The sequence below is a fragment of the Salmo salar genome, chromosome ssa01 (assembly GCF_905237065.1).
Source record: "Salmo salar chromosome ssa01, Ssal_v3.1, whole genome shotgun sequence".
In the NCBI taxonomy this organism is placed as follows: Eukaryota; Metazoa; Chordata; class Actinopteri; order Salmoniformes; family Salmonidae; genus Salmo; species Salmo salar.
Window position 1 is genome coordinate 31,230,895 of NC_059442.1, and position 18,353 is coordinate 31,249,247.

An 18,353-nucleotide genomic window follows, 5' to 3' on the forward strand; every position below is an offset into this window, starting at 1 on the left:
TAAGCAAACCATACAGCATAATTTTCTTGTTTATTTTAATTTACAAATAGCCAGGGGCATGCTCCAACACTAACACATAATTTACAAATGAAGCATATGTTTAGTGAGTCTGTCAGATCAGAGGTAGTAGGATGACAAGGGATGTTCTCTTGATAAGTGTGTGAATTTGACAATTTTCCTGTCCTGCTAAGCATTCAAAATGTAACGAGTACTTTTGGGTGTCAGGGAAAATGTATGGAGTAAACAGTATATAATTATCTTTAGGAATGTAGTGAAGTAAAAGTAAAAGTTGTCAAAAATAGAAATAGTAAAGTACAGATACCCCAAAAAACGACTTAAGTAGTACTTTAAAGTATTTTTACACTACTGCATCTATCACGCACCGTGTCAACATTGAAGGCAGGTTGTGATGGTGTCATGGTGTGGGGTGTGTTTTCATGGCACACATTGGCCCCTTGATAAAAGTGGAGCAATGTTTGAATGCCCCAGGATATCATTGCCATTTTTACATCATTTAGCAGACGCTCTTCTCCAGAGCAACTTACAGTAATGAGTACATACATTTATTATTTTTCACACTGGTCCCCCGTGGGAATCAAACCCACAACCCTGGTGTTGCAAGCACCATGCCCAACTAACTGAGCCACACATTGCCAATCAGGTGCATCCCTTCATGGCAGCAGTGTATCCATCAGTGAAAATATTTTTTCAGCAGGATAATGCCCAATGACACAAAGCTAGGATTGTCCAGGAATGGTTCCACGAACATGACAGTGAATTCAGCTTACTGCAGTGGCCTGCCGCGTCCGATATAGACTATATCTGAATAAAATGAACAGTTTTAGAAGCAGAGACAAGGCGAAGACTAATGTAGCCTTGACACAGACGAATGGAGTTAGCCTTGATGCAGGAGATTTCAGAGCATGTGTGTGTTTGTGTATGCGTGCGAGCGGCGTGCGACGTGTGTGTACCTTAAAGCAGATCTCTGAGGTCATGGTGAAGCCGTGTGTGATGACTGGTTCCTCCTCTGTGGTCCGTCCTTTCCAACAGTCTAACTCCACACACCGACAGCCTGCCAACATCACTTGACGGTACATCTCCACTGACGAACTACCTGCCAGCTGCCCCGCTACACACACACACATACACGTACACACACATATTTATAAATATATATAGGCCTACACACAGATTAGATTTGTGTGAGTCAACAAATAGTGTGTGTGTGTGTGTGTGTGTGTGTGTGTGTGTCTGTGTCTGTGTGTCTGTGTGTGTGTGTGTGTGTGTGTGTGTGTGTGTGTGTGTGTGTGTGTGTGTGTGTGTGTGTGTGTGTGTGTGTGTGTGTGTGTGTGTGTGTGTGTGTGTGTGTGATGCCAGGGTCAGCTGTTTGTTCAATGGAAGAAGTTTGGAACTATCAAGACTCCTCCTAGAGCTGGCCGCCCGGCCAAACTGAGCAATCGGGGGAGAAGGGCCTTGGTCAGGGAGGTGACCAAGAGCCCCATGGTCACTCTGACAGAGCTCCAGAGTTCCTCTGTCAAGATGGGAGAACCTTCCAGAAGGACAACAATCTCTGCAGCACTCCACCAATCAAGACATTAAGGTGGAGTGGCCAGACAGAAGCCACTTCTCAGTAAAAGCACATGACAGCCCACTTGGAGTTTGCCAAAAGGCACCTAAAGGATTCGTAGACCATGAGAAACAAGATTCTCTGGTCTGATGAAACCAAGATTGAACTTCTTTGGCCTGAATGCCAAGCGTCACATCTGGAGGAAACCAGGCACTGCTCATCACCTGGCCAATACCATCCCTACAGTGAATCATGGTGGTGGGAGCATCATGCTGTGTAGATGTTGTTCAGCAGCAGGGACTGGGAGACTAGTCAGGATCGAATGAAAGATGAACGGAGTAAAGTACAGAGAGATCCTTGATGAAAACTTGCTCCAGAGAGCTCAGACTGGGGCGAAGGTTCACCTTCTAACAGGACAACGACCCTAAACACACAGCCAAGACAACGCAGGAGTGGCTTCTGAATGTCATTGAGTGGCCCTGCCAGAGCCCGGACTTGAACCTGATCAAACATCTCTGGAGAGACCTGAAAAATTCTATGCAGCGATGTTCCTCTTCCAACCTAACAAAACTTGAAAGGATCTGCAGAGAAGAATAGGAGAAACTCCCCAGGTGTGCCATGCACGTAGAGTCATACCCAAGAAGACTTGAGGCTGTAATTGCTGCCAAAGGTGCTTCAAGAAAGTACTGAGTAAAGGGTCTGAATACTTATGTAAATCTGATATTTCAATTTTGTATTTTTTATAATTTTCAAAAACATCTCAAAATGTGTCTTTGCTTTGTCATTATGGGGTATTGTGTGTACTGTAGATTGATGATTTAAAAAAAAAACAATTTAATAAATTTTAGAATAAGGCTGTAAGATAACAAAATACTTTCTGAATGCACTGAAGATATGTTTCCGGTTATAATTTATATTTGTTCATCAACTTATCTATCATTACATACATGCACCTTCTCTTCTGTCATTATGTTTCCTTAGAAGACTAAATAAACCCTTGCTCACCAGAATAATGTCTTAGATCAATAGAATGAATGCTTCATTCTAATTGACATCGGTAAAGTTATCTCTGTCATCTCTGCTTCTTTTGCGGAGCAAAGACATTTGGGGACCTGGGAGAAAATACAATAACTCGACAACAACAAAAACCAGGAAAGATTTTCTATGCAAAATGTCCAAATGACATCAGTTTGACCGGTTGTAAGGAAATAGAAAGCTATGAAAACGACCCAAGATGTTTCTGATAAGATTTCAGTTTGGCTTGTATGTGTCACATATACTCCCTCTCTGGCCTCTAGGTCACCAGACTGCTGATTATTACACACACCTGTCACTATCGACACGCGCACCAGCGCTTATTGACACCCACCTGGACTCCATTACCTCCATGATTACCTGCCCTATTTATGTCACTCCCTTTGGTTCCTTCCCCAGGCGTTATTGTTTCTGTTTCATGTCTGTGTGCTTTTTGTGTTTCTTGTTTTGTATTATGTTCCATTTATTTATTAAATATGAACTCCCTGTACTTGCTTACAGAATAACACCTCACCAAAGGGAAGCATCAGGGAGTGGTTTTTTTTGTGTGTTGGAGGTGACATCAGGTCTGGGTTCCACTGCCGGAGCAACCAAGGATGCCTCAGCCTGCTTTACAGGCTTTTATGCCTCAGCCGGTACATCAGGGTGTCAAGACTCAGTTGGCGGATCAAGTGTCTGTTGCCGAGTCTACCGAGGATGCCTCAGCTAGCTCGTCAGGCTTCCATGCCTTCCAAGGCTCGGCAGGCTCCTGCGCTTCAGGCTGCTAGTCAGGTTCCTGTGCCCCTACGGAGGCGACAGATCCGCTCCTGATCCCCGGAACGTCCCTCTGGTCGGCGTCCTGCGGCTGGAGCCGCGTGTCGGAGAGGGGATGCTGTATCGTCTACTCCTTCTTTTGCGCTCTAGGTCGCCGGGCTCCTGCGCCCCAGCCGGTTCAACAGGTTCCCGCACTTCGGGAACCTTCCCTCTCTGGCCTCTAGGTCACCAGACTGCTGATTATGCACACCTGTCACCATCGTCATCCTCTTACCACTTCAAATCTTTCCAAACATTACTTTTCTTGCCCTCCCTTCTCTTTATTTTTAACTCTCCATTTCACAGCGTTTCTTTTATTGAATTACACTCAAGATTGTCCTTTTTGCCTCTGTGGATCTACATGAACTTTTTCTGCCCGTATCCAAAAGCATTTCGTGATTGGCATAAAGGCTATTTGGCGTGCATAGGCTACAGTTAGGCCCTAAAGCGTAGGCATACGCACTAATGCCAGATAACCTAAAATAATGAGAGAAAAACCTCAAAGTAGCCTATAAATATAAATGGCACAATAATTATACATTTATGATACAGTACATTATGGATTTAAGGTATTGTGTTCTCTTTATTCAACCCACCCACCAGCCACCCACCCACCCCTCAACCACACAATATTTCATGACCCTAAATCACTAATGTGTGTGTGTGTGCGCATGGGCGTGCATGTGTGTACCTGTGAGGTAGGTGTTATGTGAGGAGTTGATGAAGTAGTGAGACAGAGGGAAGGTCATGTCTTCGGACTGGTCCAGCTTCTCAGGAGGAATCACTCCGTTCTCATCAGACACCAGGTACTTGCTGAGCCCCTCCAACGTGATCAGGCCTACAGAACACACAGGCACACACATGCACACAATGGAGGGTTACAGTGCATTAGGAAAGTATTCAGACCCCTTTACTTTTCCCACATTTTGTTAAGTTACAGCCTTATTCTAAAATGGATTAAATAAAAGAAATCATCAGCAATCTACACACAATTGTCACGTCCTGACCAGTAAAAGGGGTTATTTTGTCATTGTAGTTTGGTCAGGGCGTGGCAGGGGGTGTTTGTTGTGTGTTTCGGTGTTTTTGGTTTAGGTTCTATGTTTTCTATTTCTATGTTTAAATCTAGTTTTCTATTTCTATGTTGGGGTTTGGTAGGACCTCCAATTAGAGCCAGCTGGTTGTCGTTGCCTCTAATTGGAGGCCATATTTAGTTGGGGTTTGTTTCACTTGTGTTTTCTGGGTGGTTGTTTTCCTGTATAGTATGTGTTGCCTTACTGAACTGTTTCATCGTTTTGTTTATTTTGTTCAAGTGTTATCTTTAAATAAATTAAGAAGATGAGCACTTTACCCGCTGCGCCTTGGTCCAATCCTTACGACGCCTATGACAGAACCACCCACCAAACAAGGACCAAGCAGCGGGGATTGGACCACCGAGGAGAAGGATGGACGTGGGAGGCAGAACGACGTTTCTGGGAGAGGAAATTAAGGGAGCTACATGAGGCCGAGAGGCATCCCCCAAATGTTTTTTTTTTGGGGGGGGCACACGGGGAGTTGGGCAGAGTCAGGATGGAGACCTGAGCCAACTCCCCATGCTTATTATGGGGCGCGACGGATCAAGCAAGCACCTTGTTATGCGGAGATACGCACTGTGTCGCCCATACGCACGCACAGTCCGGTGCGGTCAATAAGGGCTCCGCAGCGTTGCCGGGCGAGAGTTGGCTGGCAGCCAGGGAGAAGTGCGCCGGCGCAGCGCATCTGGCCAACAGTGCATCTCCTCGGTCCAGTTTACCCTGTTCCTGCTCCCCGCACTAGCCCTGAGGTATGTGTTACTAGTCTGGTGCCTCCAAAGCCAGCCCCACGCACCAGGCCTCTAGTGCGCCTGCCTTGTCCAGTACGTCCTGTTCCTGCTCCCTGCACTCGCCCCGAGGTGTGTGTTACTAGTCTGGCGCCTCCAAAGCCAGCCCCACGCAGCAGGCCTCCAGTGCGCCTCCATAACCCGGTACAGCCAGTACCTGCTGTGAGCACTCGGTCATTAGTACGTCCTGTTCCTGCTCCCCGCACTCACTCTCCAGTGCGCCTCCATAACCCGGTACAGCCAGTGCCTGCTGTGAGCACTGAGCCTCCAGCAACGCTCCTCAGCCCTGAGCCTCCAGCGACGCTCCTCAGCCCTGAGCCTCCAGCAACGTTCCTCAGCCCGGAGTCTACAGCGACGCTCCTCAGCCCGGAGCCTCCAGCAACGCTCCTCAGCCAGGTGCCTCCAGCGACGCTCCTCAGCCAGGAGGCTCCAGCAACGCTTCCCAGCCTAGAGTCTTCTGAACGGGAGCTACGCCCAGAGCCAGAGCCACCTCCATAGTGGGAGGATTGGGAAGGGGGGGTGTAGCACAGGGAGCACTGGCCACCCTCCCTTCCCTCCCTTTAAGTTTGGGGTTGTTTTTGTGGGGTTTTTGTTTTTGAGGTGCAGTCGGGGTCTGCACCTTTTGGGGGGGGTCTTGGGTACTGTCACGTCCTGACCAGTAAAAGGGGTTATTTTGTCATTGTAGTTTGGTCAGGGCGTGGCAGGGGGTGTTTGTTTTGTGTGTTTCAGTGTATTTGGTTTAGGTTCTATGTTTTCTATTTCTATGTTTAAATCTAGTTTTCTATTTCTATGTTGGGGTTTTGGTAGGACCTCCAATTAGAGGCAGCTGGTTGTCGTTGGACCACTTCGAGGAGTTCACCCGTCGCTTCCGAGACGTCTTCGACCATCCGCCGGAAGGTAGAGTGGCGGAGGAACGGCACTTCCATTTGAGGCAGGGGACGAGGAGCGCCCAGGAGTTCGCCCTGGAATTCCGGACCTTGGCCGCCGGAGCAGGGTGGAACGACAGGACCCTCATCGACCACTACCGATGCAGCCTGCGCGAGGACATCCAACGTGAGTTGGCCTGCAGGGATGCCACCATCACTTTTGACCAACTGGTGGATCTGTCCATCCGGTTGGATAACCTGCTGGTCACCCGCGGATGTCCAGAGGGGGCTCTGTCGGTTCCATCTTCCAGCACCCCCGCTCCGGTGCCCATGGAGCTAGGAGGGGCTGCGCATAGGGAGGCTGGAGGAGGGGGCTTCACGTGCACCCTCTGTGGCCGCAGAGGGCACACTGCCGGTCGGTGCCGGGTTGGTCCCTCTGGGAGTCGAGGCAGTAGGCAGGGCACTCTGGCGTCACCCCAGGTGAGTCTGCACCACTCTCATCCAGAGTCCTCTGTTGTCCATCTGTTTGTACCTGTTTGTTTTCCTGAGTTTTCCCCGCATTCCCAGCATAAGGCGCTTGTCGATTCAGGCGCAGCTGGGAATTTTATCGACAGAGCGTTCGCCCTTAGTTTAGGGATCCCCATTATTCCTGTGGTTAGATCTTTTCCGGTACACGCTCTGGATAGTCGACCATTAGGGTCCGGGCTAATCAGGGAAGTCACCATCTCCCTGGCCATGAGGACGCAGGGGGGTCACGAGGAGAGAATCAGTCTCTTCCTCATTGACTCTCCTGTGTTTCCCGTGGTACTAGGCCTTCCCTGGTTGGCTCGTCATAACCCCACTTCCTGGCAACAGAGGGCTCTCACGGGGTGGCCGCGAGAGTGCTCGGGGAGGTGTGTAGGGGTTTCCGTTGGTGCTACCATGGTGGAAAGTCCAGACCAGGTCTCCACCGTGAGCATCCCCCCAGAATATGCCGATTTGGCTCTGGCCTTCTGTAAAAAGATGTGCGTGCTTCTTCACTAAACTGGATCTCAGGAGCGCGTACAACCTGGTGCGTATCCGGGAGGGAGATTAGTGGAAGACGGCATTTAGTACCACCTCAGGCCATTATGAGTACCTCGTCATGCCGTACGGGTTGATGAATGCTCCATCAGTCTTCCAATCCTTTGTAGATTAGATTTTCAGGGACCTGCACGGGCAGGGTGTAGTGGTGTATATCGATGACATTCTGATATACTCCGTGACACGCGCCGAGCATTTGTCCTTGGTGCGCAGGGTACTTGGACGACTGTTGGAGCATGACCTGTACATCAAGGCTGAGAAATGCCTGTTCTTCCAGCAGGCCGTCTCCTTCCTAGGGTATTGCATTTCCACATCAGGGGTGGAGATGGAGAGTGACCGCATTGCAACCTCCTGTAAAGGAGGTGCAGCGTTTTTTAGGGTTTAGGGTTTGTAGGGTTTGCCAATTACTACCGGAGATTTATCCGGGGTTTTGGCCAGGTGGCTGCTCCCATTACCTCACTGCTGAAGGGGGTCCTGTATGTCTGCAGTGGTCGGTTGAGGCGGAAAGGGCTTTTGGGCACCTAAGAGCTCTGTTTACCTCGGCTCCCGTGCTGGCCCATCCGGATCCCTCTTTGGCGTTCATAGTGGAGGTGGACGCGTCTGAGGCCGGGATAGGAGCCGTGCTCTCACAGCACTCGGGCACGCCACCGAAGCTCCGCCCCTGTGCTTTCTTTTTTCTCGAAGAAGCTCAGCCCGGCGGAGCGAAACTATGATGTGGGGGACCGGGAGCTGTTGGCTGTGGTTAAAGCTTTGAAGGCATGGAGACATTGGCTTGAGGGGGCTAAACACTCTTTCCTCATCTGGACTGACCCCCGCAACCTGGAGTACATCCGGGCAGCGAAGAGACAATCCTCGTCAGGCAAGGTGGGCCATGTTCTTTACCCTTTTTGTGTTTACCCTGTCCTACAGACCAGGTTCCCAGAATATGAAGGCAGACGCACTGTATGACACAGAGGAGCGGCCCATGGATCAGACTCCCATACTCCCGGCCTTCTGCCTGGTAGCGCCGGTCATGTGGGTGCTGGACGCGGACATTGAGCAGGCGTTGCGTACAGAGCCCACTCCCCTCCAGTGTCCCGTCGGGCGTCTGTACGTTCCGTCTGCTGTCCGTGACCAGTTGATCTATTGGGCCCACACGTCACCCTCCTCTGGTCATCCGGGGATCGGTCGGATGGTGCGCTGTCTGACTGGGAAGTACTGGTGGCCCACCTTGGCAAAGGAAGTGAGGGTTTATGTTTCCTCCTGCTAGGTGTGTGCCCAGTGTAAGGCTCCTAGACACCTGCCCAGAGGTAAGCTACATCCCTTACCCGTTCCACAACGACCTTGGTCACACCTGTCGGTGGATTTTCTAACCGATATTCCTCCCTCACAGGGAAACACCACGATCCTGGTCGTTGTGGATCATTTCTCTAAGTCCTGGCGTCTCCTCCCTCTGCCCGGTCTCCCTACGGCCCTACAGACTGCAGAGGCCCTGTTTACACACGTCCTCCGGCACTACTGGGTGCCAGAGGATATAGTTTCTGATCGGGATCCCCAGTTCACGTCGAGAGTCTGGAAGGCATTCATGGAACATCTGGGGTCTCGATCAGCCTCACCTCGGGTTTTCACCCTGAGAATAACAGGCAGGTGGAGAGAGTGAACCAGGATGTGGACAGGTTTCTGCGGTCCTATTGCCAGGACCGGCCGGGGGAGTGGGCGGCGTTCGTTCCCTGGGTCAAGATGGCACAGAACTCGCTCCGCCACTCCTCCACTCCTCCACTAACCTCTCCCCCTTTCAAAGCATATTGGGGTACCAGCCGGTTCTGGCGCCTTGGCATCAGGGTCAGATCGAGGCTCCGGCGGTGGACAACTGGTTCAGGCGCGCGGAGGAGACATGGGAAGCCGGCCGAGCCGCGCTGCGCCAAAAGACCAGCGCGGACCATCACCGCAGTGAGACTGGGTCTGGCTCTCGAACCGAAACCTGCTCCTCCGCCTGCCCTGCCGGAAGCTGGGTCCGCGGTTTGTGGGGCCATTCAATGTCCTGAGGAGAGTGAACGAGGTGTGTTACAGGTTACAGCTTCCCCCCGATTACCGTATTAAGCCCTCGTTCCATGTGTCTCTCCTCAGGCCGGTGGTGGTTGGTCCGCTCCAGGAATCTACGGGAGGTTCCTCGGCCCCCTCTGGACATCTAGGGGGCCCCGGTGTATCCGTTCGTTCCATCCTGGATTCGAGGCATCGGGCGAGGGGCCTTCAGTACCTCGTGGAGTGGGAGGGGTACGGTCTGGAGGAGAGCTGCTGGGTTCCGGTGGCGGATGTATTGGATCCTGAACTGCTGCGGGAGTTCCACCGTCACCGGCCGGATCGCCCTCCGGGTCGTCCCCGAGGCCGGTGTTGGCGTGCCGCTGGAGCCGCGCGCGAAGGGGGGGGTACTGTCACGACTTCCGCCAAAGTCGGCTCCTCTCCTTGTTCGGGCGGCGTTCGGCGGTCAATGTCACCGGCTTTCTAGCCATCGCCGCCCCATTTTTCATTGTTTCATTTGTTTTGTCTTGTTCCCTGCACACCTGGTTTTCATTCCCTAATCACAATGCATGTATTTATTCCTCTGTTCCCCTCCATGTCTTTGTGTGAAATTGTTTGTTGTTATCTGGTTATTGTTACGCGCCAGGCTATGTTTCCATGTTCCGTGTTTGTGCACGTTGTATGTTTTTTTGGTACATTAGCTTTGGTGAGTGTTTTTCGCGCTTTGCACTTTTGCCTTTTTGCTGGAGGTTTTGACACAGATTGAGTCCGTCTGTTTGTTCACTCCAGCCTGAATAAAGTGTGCGCCTGTTCACAACTCTCTGCTCTCCTGCACCTGACTTCGCCACCAGTACACACACCCTTGACAATACCCCATAATGACAAAGTGAAAACAGGTTTTTAGAAACTTGCTAATTTATTAAACATTTTAAACTGAAACACCTTATTTACAAAAGTATTCAGACCCTTTGCTATGAGACTTGAAATTGAACTCAGGTGTATTCTGTTTCCATTGATCATCCTTGAGATGTTTCTACAACTTGATTGGAGTCCACCTGTGGACATGATTTGGAAAGGCACATACCTGTCTATATACAGTGGGGGAAAAAAGTATTTGATTAGCCACCAGGTTTGCACACATCTCAGGAGGGATTTTGTCCCACTCCTCTTTGCAGATCTTCTCCAAGTCATTAAGGTTTCGTGGCTGACGTTTGGCAACTCGAACCTTCAGCTCCCTCCACAGATTTTCTATGGGATTAAGGTCTGGAGACTGGCTAGGCCACTCCAGGACCTTAATGTGCTTCTTCTTGAGCCACTCCTTTGTTGCCTTGGCCGTGTGTTTTGGGTCATTGTCATGCTGGAATACCCATCCATGACCCATTTTCAATGAGCCTGGTTGAGGGAAGGACGTTCTCACCCAAGATTTGACGGTACATGGCCCCGTCCATCGTCCATTTGATGTAGTGAAGTTGTCCTGTCCCCTTTGCAGAAAAACACCCCCAAAGCATAATGTTTCCACCTCCATGTTTGACGGTGGAGATGGTGTTCTTGGGGTCATAGGCAGCATTCCTCCTACTCCAAACACGGCGAGTTGAGTTGATGCCAAAGAGCTCCATTCTGGTCTCATCTGACCACAACACTTTCACCAGTTGTCCTCTGAATCATTCAGATATTCATTGGCAAACTTCAGACGGGCATGTATATGTATTCTTGAGCAGGGGGACCTTGCGGGCGCTGCAGGATTTCAGTCCTTCACGGCGTAGTGTGTTACCAATTGTTTTCTTGGTGACTATGGTCCCAGCTGCCTTGTGATCATTGACAAGATCCTCCCGTGTAGTTCTGGGCTGATTCCTCACCGTTCTCATGATCATTGCAACTCCACGAGGTGAGATCTTGCATGGAGCCCAAGGCTGAGGGATATTGACAGTTATTTTGTGTTTCTTCCATTTGCGAATAATCGCACCAAATGTTGTCACCTTCTCACCAAGCTGCTTGGCGATGGTCTTGTAGCCCATTCTAGCCTTGTGTAGGTCTACAATCTTGTCCCTGACATCCTTGGAGAGCTCTTTGGTCTTGGCCATGGTGGAGAGTTTGGAATCTGATTGATTGATTGCTTCTATGGACAGATGTCTTTTTTACAGTTAACAAGCTGCGGTTAGGAGCACTCCCTTTAACAGTGTGCTCCTAATCTCATTTCGTTACCTGTATAAAAGATACCTGGGAGCCAGAAATCTTTCTGATTGAGAGGGGGTCAAATACTTATTTCCCTCATTAAAATGCTAATCAATTTATAACATTTTAGACGTGTTTTTCTGAATTTCTTTGTTGTTATTCTGTCTCTCACTGTTCAAATAATCCTACCATTAAAATTATAGACTGATCCTTTCTTTGTCAGTGGGCAAATGTAGAAAATCAGCAGGGGATCAAATACTTTTTTCCCCCACTGTATGGTCCCACTGTTGACAGTGCATGTCAGAGCAAAAACAAAGCCATGAGGTCGAAGGAAATGTCCGTAGAGCTCCGAAACGGGTTTGTGTTGAGGCACAGATCTAGGGAAGGGTACCAAAACATTTCCGCGCATTGAAGGTCCCCAAAACCACAGTGCCTCCATCATTCTTAAATGGAAGAAGTTTGAAACCACCAAGACCTGGCCACCCGGCCAAACTGAGCAATCGGGGGAGAAGGGCCTTGGTCAAGAAGGCGACCAAGAACCCGATGGGCACTCTGGAGCTCCAGAGTTCCTCTGTGGAGATGGGAGAACCTTCCAGAAGGACAACAATCTCTGCAACATTCCACCAATCAGGACTTTATGGTAGAGTGGCCAGACGGAAGCCACTTCTCAGTAAAAGACACATAACAGCCTGCTTGGAGTTTGCCAAAAGGCACCTAAAGGACTCTCAGACCATGAGAAACAAGATTCTCTTGTCTGATGAAACCAAGATTGAACTCATTGGCCTGAATACCAAGTGTCACGTCTGGAGGAAACCTGGCACCATCCCAACGGTGAAGCATGATGGTGGCAGCATCATGCTGTGGGGTTGTTTTTCAGCGGCAGGGACTGGAAGACTAGTCAGGATCGAGGGACAGAGAGATTCTTAATGAAAACCTGCTCCAGAGCGCTCAAGACCTCAGACCTGGGTGAAGGTTCACCTTCCAACAGTACAATGACCCTAAGCACACAGCCATGACAACGCAGTAGTAGCTTCAGGACAAGTCTCTGAATGTCCTTGAGTGGCCCAGCCAGAGCCTGGACCTGAACCTGATCGAACATCTCTGGAGAGACCTGAAAATAGCTGTGCAGCAATGCTCCCCATCCAACCTGACAGAGTTTGAGAGGATCTGCTGAGAAGAATGGGCAACACTCCCCAAATGCAGGTGTACCAAACTTGTAGCGTCATACCCAATACTCAAGGTTGTAATCGCTGCCAAAGGTGCTTCAAAGTACTGAGTAAAGGGTCTGAATACTTATGTACATGTGATTTTTCCGCTATTCGTTTTTTCACATTTGCATAAATTTCTAAAATCCTATTTTTGCTTTGTCATTTTGGGGTATTGTGTTGAGATTGATGAGGGATGAGGGAAAACTGTAAAGGTAAGACTGTAATGTAACAAATGTTGAAAAAGTCAAGGGGTCTGAATAATTTCCGAATGCACTGTATATACACAAAGACACTCATATCTCACACACCCAAGTATGCATACATGCATGCACGCAAGCTTACTCTTAGACACAAACGCATGCACACAAAACACACTCACACACACCTTGTTTGAGCAGGCTGTGGTTGAGTTCATATTTCTCCATCAGGGTCTGTGTCTGAGAGGGTCTGAGAGGAGGATACAGAATCTCATTCAGACGAGGATCTCTCTGCCTCTCATTAATGAACTCTGTCATCTGATCCACCGACAGGTAAGCACCCTTAGCACCTCTACAGAAAGAGAGAGAGAAATAGTCAGGAATTAGTGACTGTACATACTGCTGAGAGAAGACTGAGCTGAGTTCTGGCTGAACAGCAGAGGATCGGAGAGGAAGGATCAGAAAGGGTCAGGGTTTAGAGCTGGGTGCCAGGAGGTAGTATCAGTACTTACTGCTGAGAGAAAACTGAGCTGAGTTCTGGCCGAGGACAGAGGTGGGAGAGGAAAGATCTGTAAAGGTCAGGGGTGAAGTCCTCAAGGGGAATAGAGTCACTCTGCAGAGGAACACAAATACCACTGAGATGATTCAGGTTTCAAGAAGTGATCATTTAAATAGTTGGCTTGCGTGTGAGAGGAAATAACTACCAGTTAAAATACCACCACTACCAACTTTAATATTGTATAGATTGTTATATTATATAGTATTCCATAGTTATAATCTATACCCGTCCAAATGGTAGGTTGCAGTGTTCCAAAGCCGTCTCCACCCTCTTTTTGTCCGCTGAGAACATGCGGACGATGCTGGATAAAAGGGGCAGGACATGCACAATATAAACCAACCACATCCCGCCGGATTCACAGGAAGTTAATCAGCAGACACGGGAGTGACAATTAGTGTTCGAAGTTATGGGCCCTGAGCAAAGCGCTGCACAGATTCACAAATTTTGATCCTATAATGAGTGGTTATTTGGGATACCAGGTAATTTATATAGATCAGTGATTCTGCACAACACCTTGCTCAGGACGATCCCCTAAAATGATTGAGGAACCAATGGGATTCACTCACTTCTTCACTGGGATCCGCCCCTCTGAGTTTGGCTGCAGGGTCAGTCTGACATACCTGTTAGAGAAAGATTAGGAAAAAGGGAGACAGGAATAAATACACTTCTGTCACACCAACATTTCCAGTGATCTCCATTGCTATCACAGATCTGTCTGGCACCCGCGTTTCCTTTTTAAATGCCGTAAAGATTTAATCAGCCCCAAAATTAATTTTCCTGATAGACTCACGCTTTCTCCAGACTTGTTTCTCTGTTCATGTTGTGACTCAACAGGTTGGAGGCCAGAGAGAACAGCTCCTCAGCCCACTCCTATACAACACAGAGACAAAGAGAGGGACAGTGTGTGTGTGTGTGTGTGTGTGTGTGTGTGTGTGTGTGTGTGTGTGTGTGTGTGTGTGTGTGTGTGTGTGTGTGTGTGTGTGTGTGCGTGCGCGTGTATATGTAAATGTGTGTGTGTGTGTGTGTGTGTGTACCGTGGCCTCCTCCTCTTGCAGGGCCATGAAGTTGAGGTATGTGATGTTGACCATGTCCGGTCCTGTGACTATGGTCAACAAACGATTCTCTATACGACCAACTAGGTTCCCCACATCAAGCAGCTCACGCAGCTTTGCCTCCTAGAGAGGACAGAGTTCAGAGTTTAGCGGTTAGAGGTCAAGGTCACAGGTTAGATCAGGGGTGTCAGCTCCAGTCCTCAAAATGTGTTTTCATTTCAACATGGTACATCATTGATCAGTGTTACTGATTAGTATTGCTGATTGGCTAGGGAATCAGACTATGAATCAAAGGCAGTGATGAAAACCAACGGGAGCCTGGTTTGACACGCTTGGGTCAAGATTCGGAGGTCCTGGGGGTTAAGTACCTTTGGTGTTTTGGTGCTCTTCCCTGTTCTGGCATCCTTTATATGGGTGATGTCTAACAACTCTGTCTCCTGCAGGAGAGATAGAAGGGAGAAAGACAGAGAGAAAAAAGGATAGAGAGATAATGAGGGAGGGAGTAAAGACATGAGAGAAGGAGTGCGAGGGGTGTTAAAATATTCATCACTCACTCACTCACTCACTCACTCACTCACTCACTCACTCACTCACTCACTCACTCACTCACTCACTCACTCACTCACTCACTCACTCACCACACAACACACACACACACACACACACACACACACACACACACACACACACACACACACACACACACACACACACACACACACACACACACACACACACACACACACACAAAGCTCCAGCAGGAAGCAGAATACACAGTGGGAGTCCCAAAGTGAGAGACAGCATGGCGTCTCCTCCACTTAGCTCCTGTGTGTGTGTGTGTGTGTGTGTGTGTGTGTGTGTGTGTGTGTGTGTGTGTGTGTGTGTGTGTGTGTGTGTGTGTGTGTACCTTGTTCTGGTCAGTCCAGTGAAGGAAGTATCCATGTGGATCCACAGTCAGGGTGATGGGAGTCACTGTTGAGAGATCCTGACCACATGGAGACAGAGATTAGCACACACAAACACACACACACTTGGCATTGTTGGTTGTGTGTGGTTGTGAATATGTTGTATTGTGTGTGTGTGTGTGTGTGTGTGTGTGTGTGTGTGTGTGTGTGTGTGTGTGTGTGTGTGTGTGTGTGTGTGTGTGTGTGTGTGTGTGTGCGCATGTTTGAAGCTGAGTTGGGTTTGACTAAGGCGTTGCATAAGCATGAATCACTCCGGTCCCAAATTACCTCTTTACTTAGAAATATATACTGACACACACACGTACGCACCAATGCACACACACACACTCTCTCTCTCTCCCTCTTTCTCTCTCTATCTCTCTTGCTCTATCTATCTCTCTCTTTTATGTGGTGGAACATTTCGGTTAACCGAGGAGGGATTTTAACCATGGCAGTTACCATAGCAACATGCCAGCACATTTCTCTGTATCCTTGCTCTGTGCTTAAAACCTTCAACATACCAACACACATTCTTGCAAACACGCACACGTACACACACGTACATACATGTACACGCACGCACGCACGCACGCACGCACGCACGCACGCACGCACACACACACACACACACACACACACACACACACACACACACACACGTTACAACATATTTGCAACCACATTATATGTGTAATCACAACCACAAACGTCAAGTGTGTGCACATTTTGATCTTAAATGTCTAGCACTTATCATTCCTAAAAGGAGTGTTAACAACACACTCACACACTGATACTCACATCATCCCATTTCATGAATCGGCTGCCATTCTGCAGAGTATTGGGGACGGTCGGGGGTTTAAGCTTCAGAGCATGTGTCCCTGGCTGAGCCCCTGCCATGGTACACACACACCTTCAATCAGCAGCGCGGGAAGTCCTCTTTCCCTTTCCGTCTATACTCTTTCTCCTCTCCTGTCTTGCTCTCCTCTTCTCTCCTCTTTAGTCAGTAGACTGAGAGGGTTGGATGATAGTGATCTGGTATTTACATCACTGAAACAAGCTGCATATCCATCTACAATCAACGGTGTCCTTTGCCCTGTCTAGTCAGTTCTGTAGAATCAACAGTAAACTCCTTTTTAGTATAATGCGTCCTACTGTACTGGCTGACTGTCTTAGGGTTACTCTTCTAGTATCAGTGTCCTCTTGTATACCTAGTGTAAAACAGGATAATATAGTACTAGCTGTCCTGTTCTATCTGTCAGCTCGCTCTGTTAGACATAACTGCTACTGCCTCCACACACTGACTCACTCTGACATGCGTATGGAGCCTGCACGCCCACACACACACAGACACACACACACACACACACACACACACACACACACACACACACACACACACACACACACACACACACACACACAGACACACACACAGACACACACATACACAGACAGACAAAGAGAGAGAGATGATATGAAACCAATGTAGACAACTTATTGGATCCATAATAAATTGTATCTATTTTTTTTAATCAAATAATCATCAAAAACAATACAGAGGGTATGGGCTCCCACGTGCAGCACCATACCACAGGACCATACATACCTGTACAGGTTTTCCATCATGGTTGGTTGCAAGGGTTTGAATCCTAAAAAGCTTGACCTGTGGACAGTGCGCGTGTGTACAGGACTACTGCAGGAGCTATTTCAGCTCCTACTCTCCCACTCCATCCTCAAGGGGTGAAGAGTCCTGAGTGTGTGGGCGAGCTACAGCATTTATTTAGTTGATATGGTGTGTGTGTGTGGTTAATATAGTGTGTGTGTGTGTGTGTGTGTGTGTGTGTGTGTGTGTGTGTGTGTGTGTGTGTGTGTGTGTGTGTGTGTGTGTGTGTGTGTGTGTGTATGTGTGCGTGCGTGTATGCATACAGGAACCAAAGGCTTATGTGTACCCTCTACTCTCATCCAGTACTAAATAAAGAATAGTGTTGTTACAATGTGGATGCGATGATGACTGGAGAAGAGAGGAGAGGACATACAAACAGGCAGACAGCGTGCCCTTTACATTTCTGCAGTACAATATACACACAATCTGTGTTTTGTTTCCCTGTGCCATGATTCTGGCATTGGATAAATCATCATAATTTATTATATATTTATTTACTTAACCTATATTTAACTAGGTAAGTCTGTTAAGAACAAGTTCAGAGCCAGTTTCAGTGGTGCAGTACACAAAAAAACATAATATGAAAAGATAGGAAACGTGATGGGCCATAGAATCCATGGATTCTATTTCTATGTGATGGGCCCTGTTAAGTGACTGTAACATGTGACGCATTGAGTGACCAAATGATAATTGTGATGCTTCATCTAACCATTCATTTATCAGTGGTGAACCACCCCAAGGGCCACCCTCAGAGCCAAACTGGCAGCCAGCCGGTGGCTGAGCCTAAGACCCCTGCTGTCCATAATTTAGACACCAAAAAGTGGTGGCTGGTTCAGACTAAGGGTGAGGTATTCACTTTAATTCATGTCAATTTAAAGTAGTGGACGGTTGTATTTTAACTGTGAGAATGTTACTAATATTTTTGGAAATGTGTTTACAGAAGAAGCATGTACCACCTCCTCCCTGTTGGGGATGTATCCTGGGTATGTGGGGAACACTCTCATACCACCACCTCCCCCCATGCTTTAGAATACTGCCCACCAATCATCCTGCTAAAATTCTTCCAACTAACAACAGGTATATGGGGCGGAAACTCTACAATGCAACTGATGCGACCACCACAAAGGCTCCAAGCCAGATGCTGAGGCCACTCCCTGGCCAGCTCCCTCCGACCCCGTGGTGCTAATGTCTATGCCATTTGATTGTGTTGGCATTCTACCCTGCTGAGGTATGATTCTGTACAATCCTTCCAAAATATATTAACTTTTGTAACACTTTACTTGACACCCAGTGTCATAACACGATATGACATGGTCATAACCATGTCATAATATGTCAGAAAAGCTGACATAACTTGTCATAACCTGTCATAATATGGTTATA

General features: G+C 48.4%; 1 protein-coding gene across 2 annotated transcripts in view; it reads right to left on the reverse strand.

Moving 5' to 3' along the window:
• The window catches only part of LOC106599624 (1-phosphatidylinositol 4,5-bisphosphate phosphodiesterase beta-1), a 39,220-nt gene extending 22,613 nt beyond the window's left edge, over positions 1-16,607 (reverse strand). For both annotated transcript variants that reach the window (XR_006769608.1, XM_014190918.2), the window contains exons 1-11: positions 16,106-16,607; positions 15,271-15,348; positions 14,732-14,800; positions 14,346-14,486; positions 14,102-14,181; positions 13,878-13,931; positions 13,537-13,612; positions 13,265-13,365; positions 12,941-13,104; positions 4,086-4,232; positions 972-1,129 (exon numbers count right to left, since the gene is read on the reverse strand). Coding sequence is in view for 1 of the 2 variants with exons in the window: in XM_014190918.2 (XP_014046393.2) it covers positions 972-1,129; positions 4,086-4,232; positions 12,941-13,104; positions 13,265-13,365; positions 13,537-13,612; positions 13,878-13,931; positions 14,102-14,181; positions 14,346-14,486; positions 14,732-14,800; positions 15,271-15,348; positions 16,106-16,204 (1,167 nt within the window). In the remaining variant the exon portion in view is untranslated. The remainder of the gene's footprint in view (positions 1-971; positions 1,130-4,085; positions 4,233-12,940; positions 13,105-13,264; positions 13,366-13,536; positions 13,613-13,877; positions 13,932-14,101; positions 14,182-14,345; positions 14,487-14,731; positions 14,801-15,270; positions 15,349-16,105) is intronic.
• Positions 16,608-18,353: the final 1,746 nt, after the last annotated feature.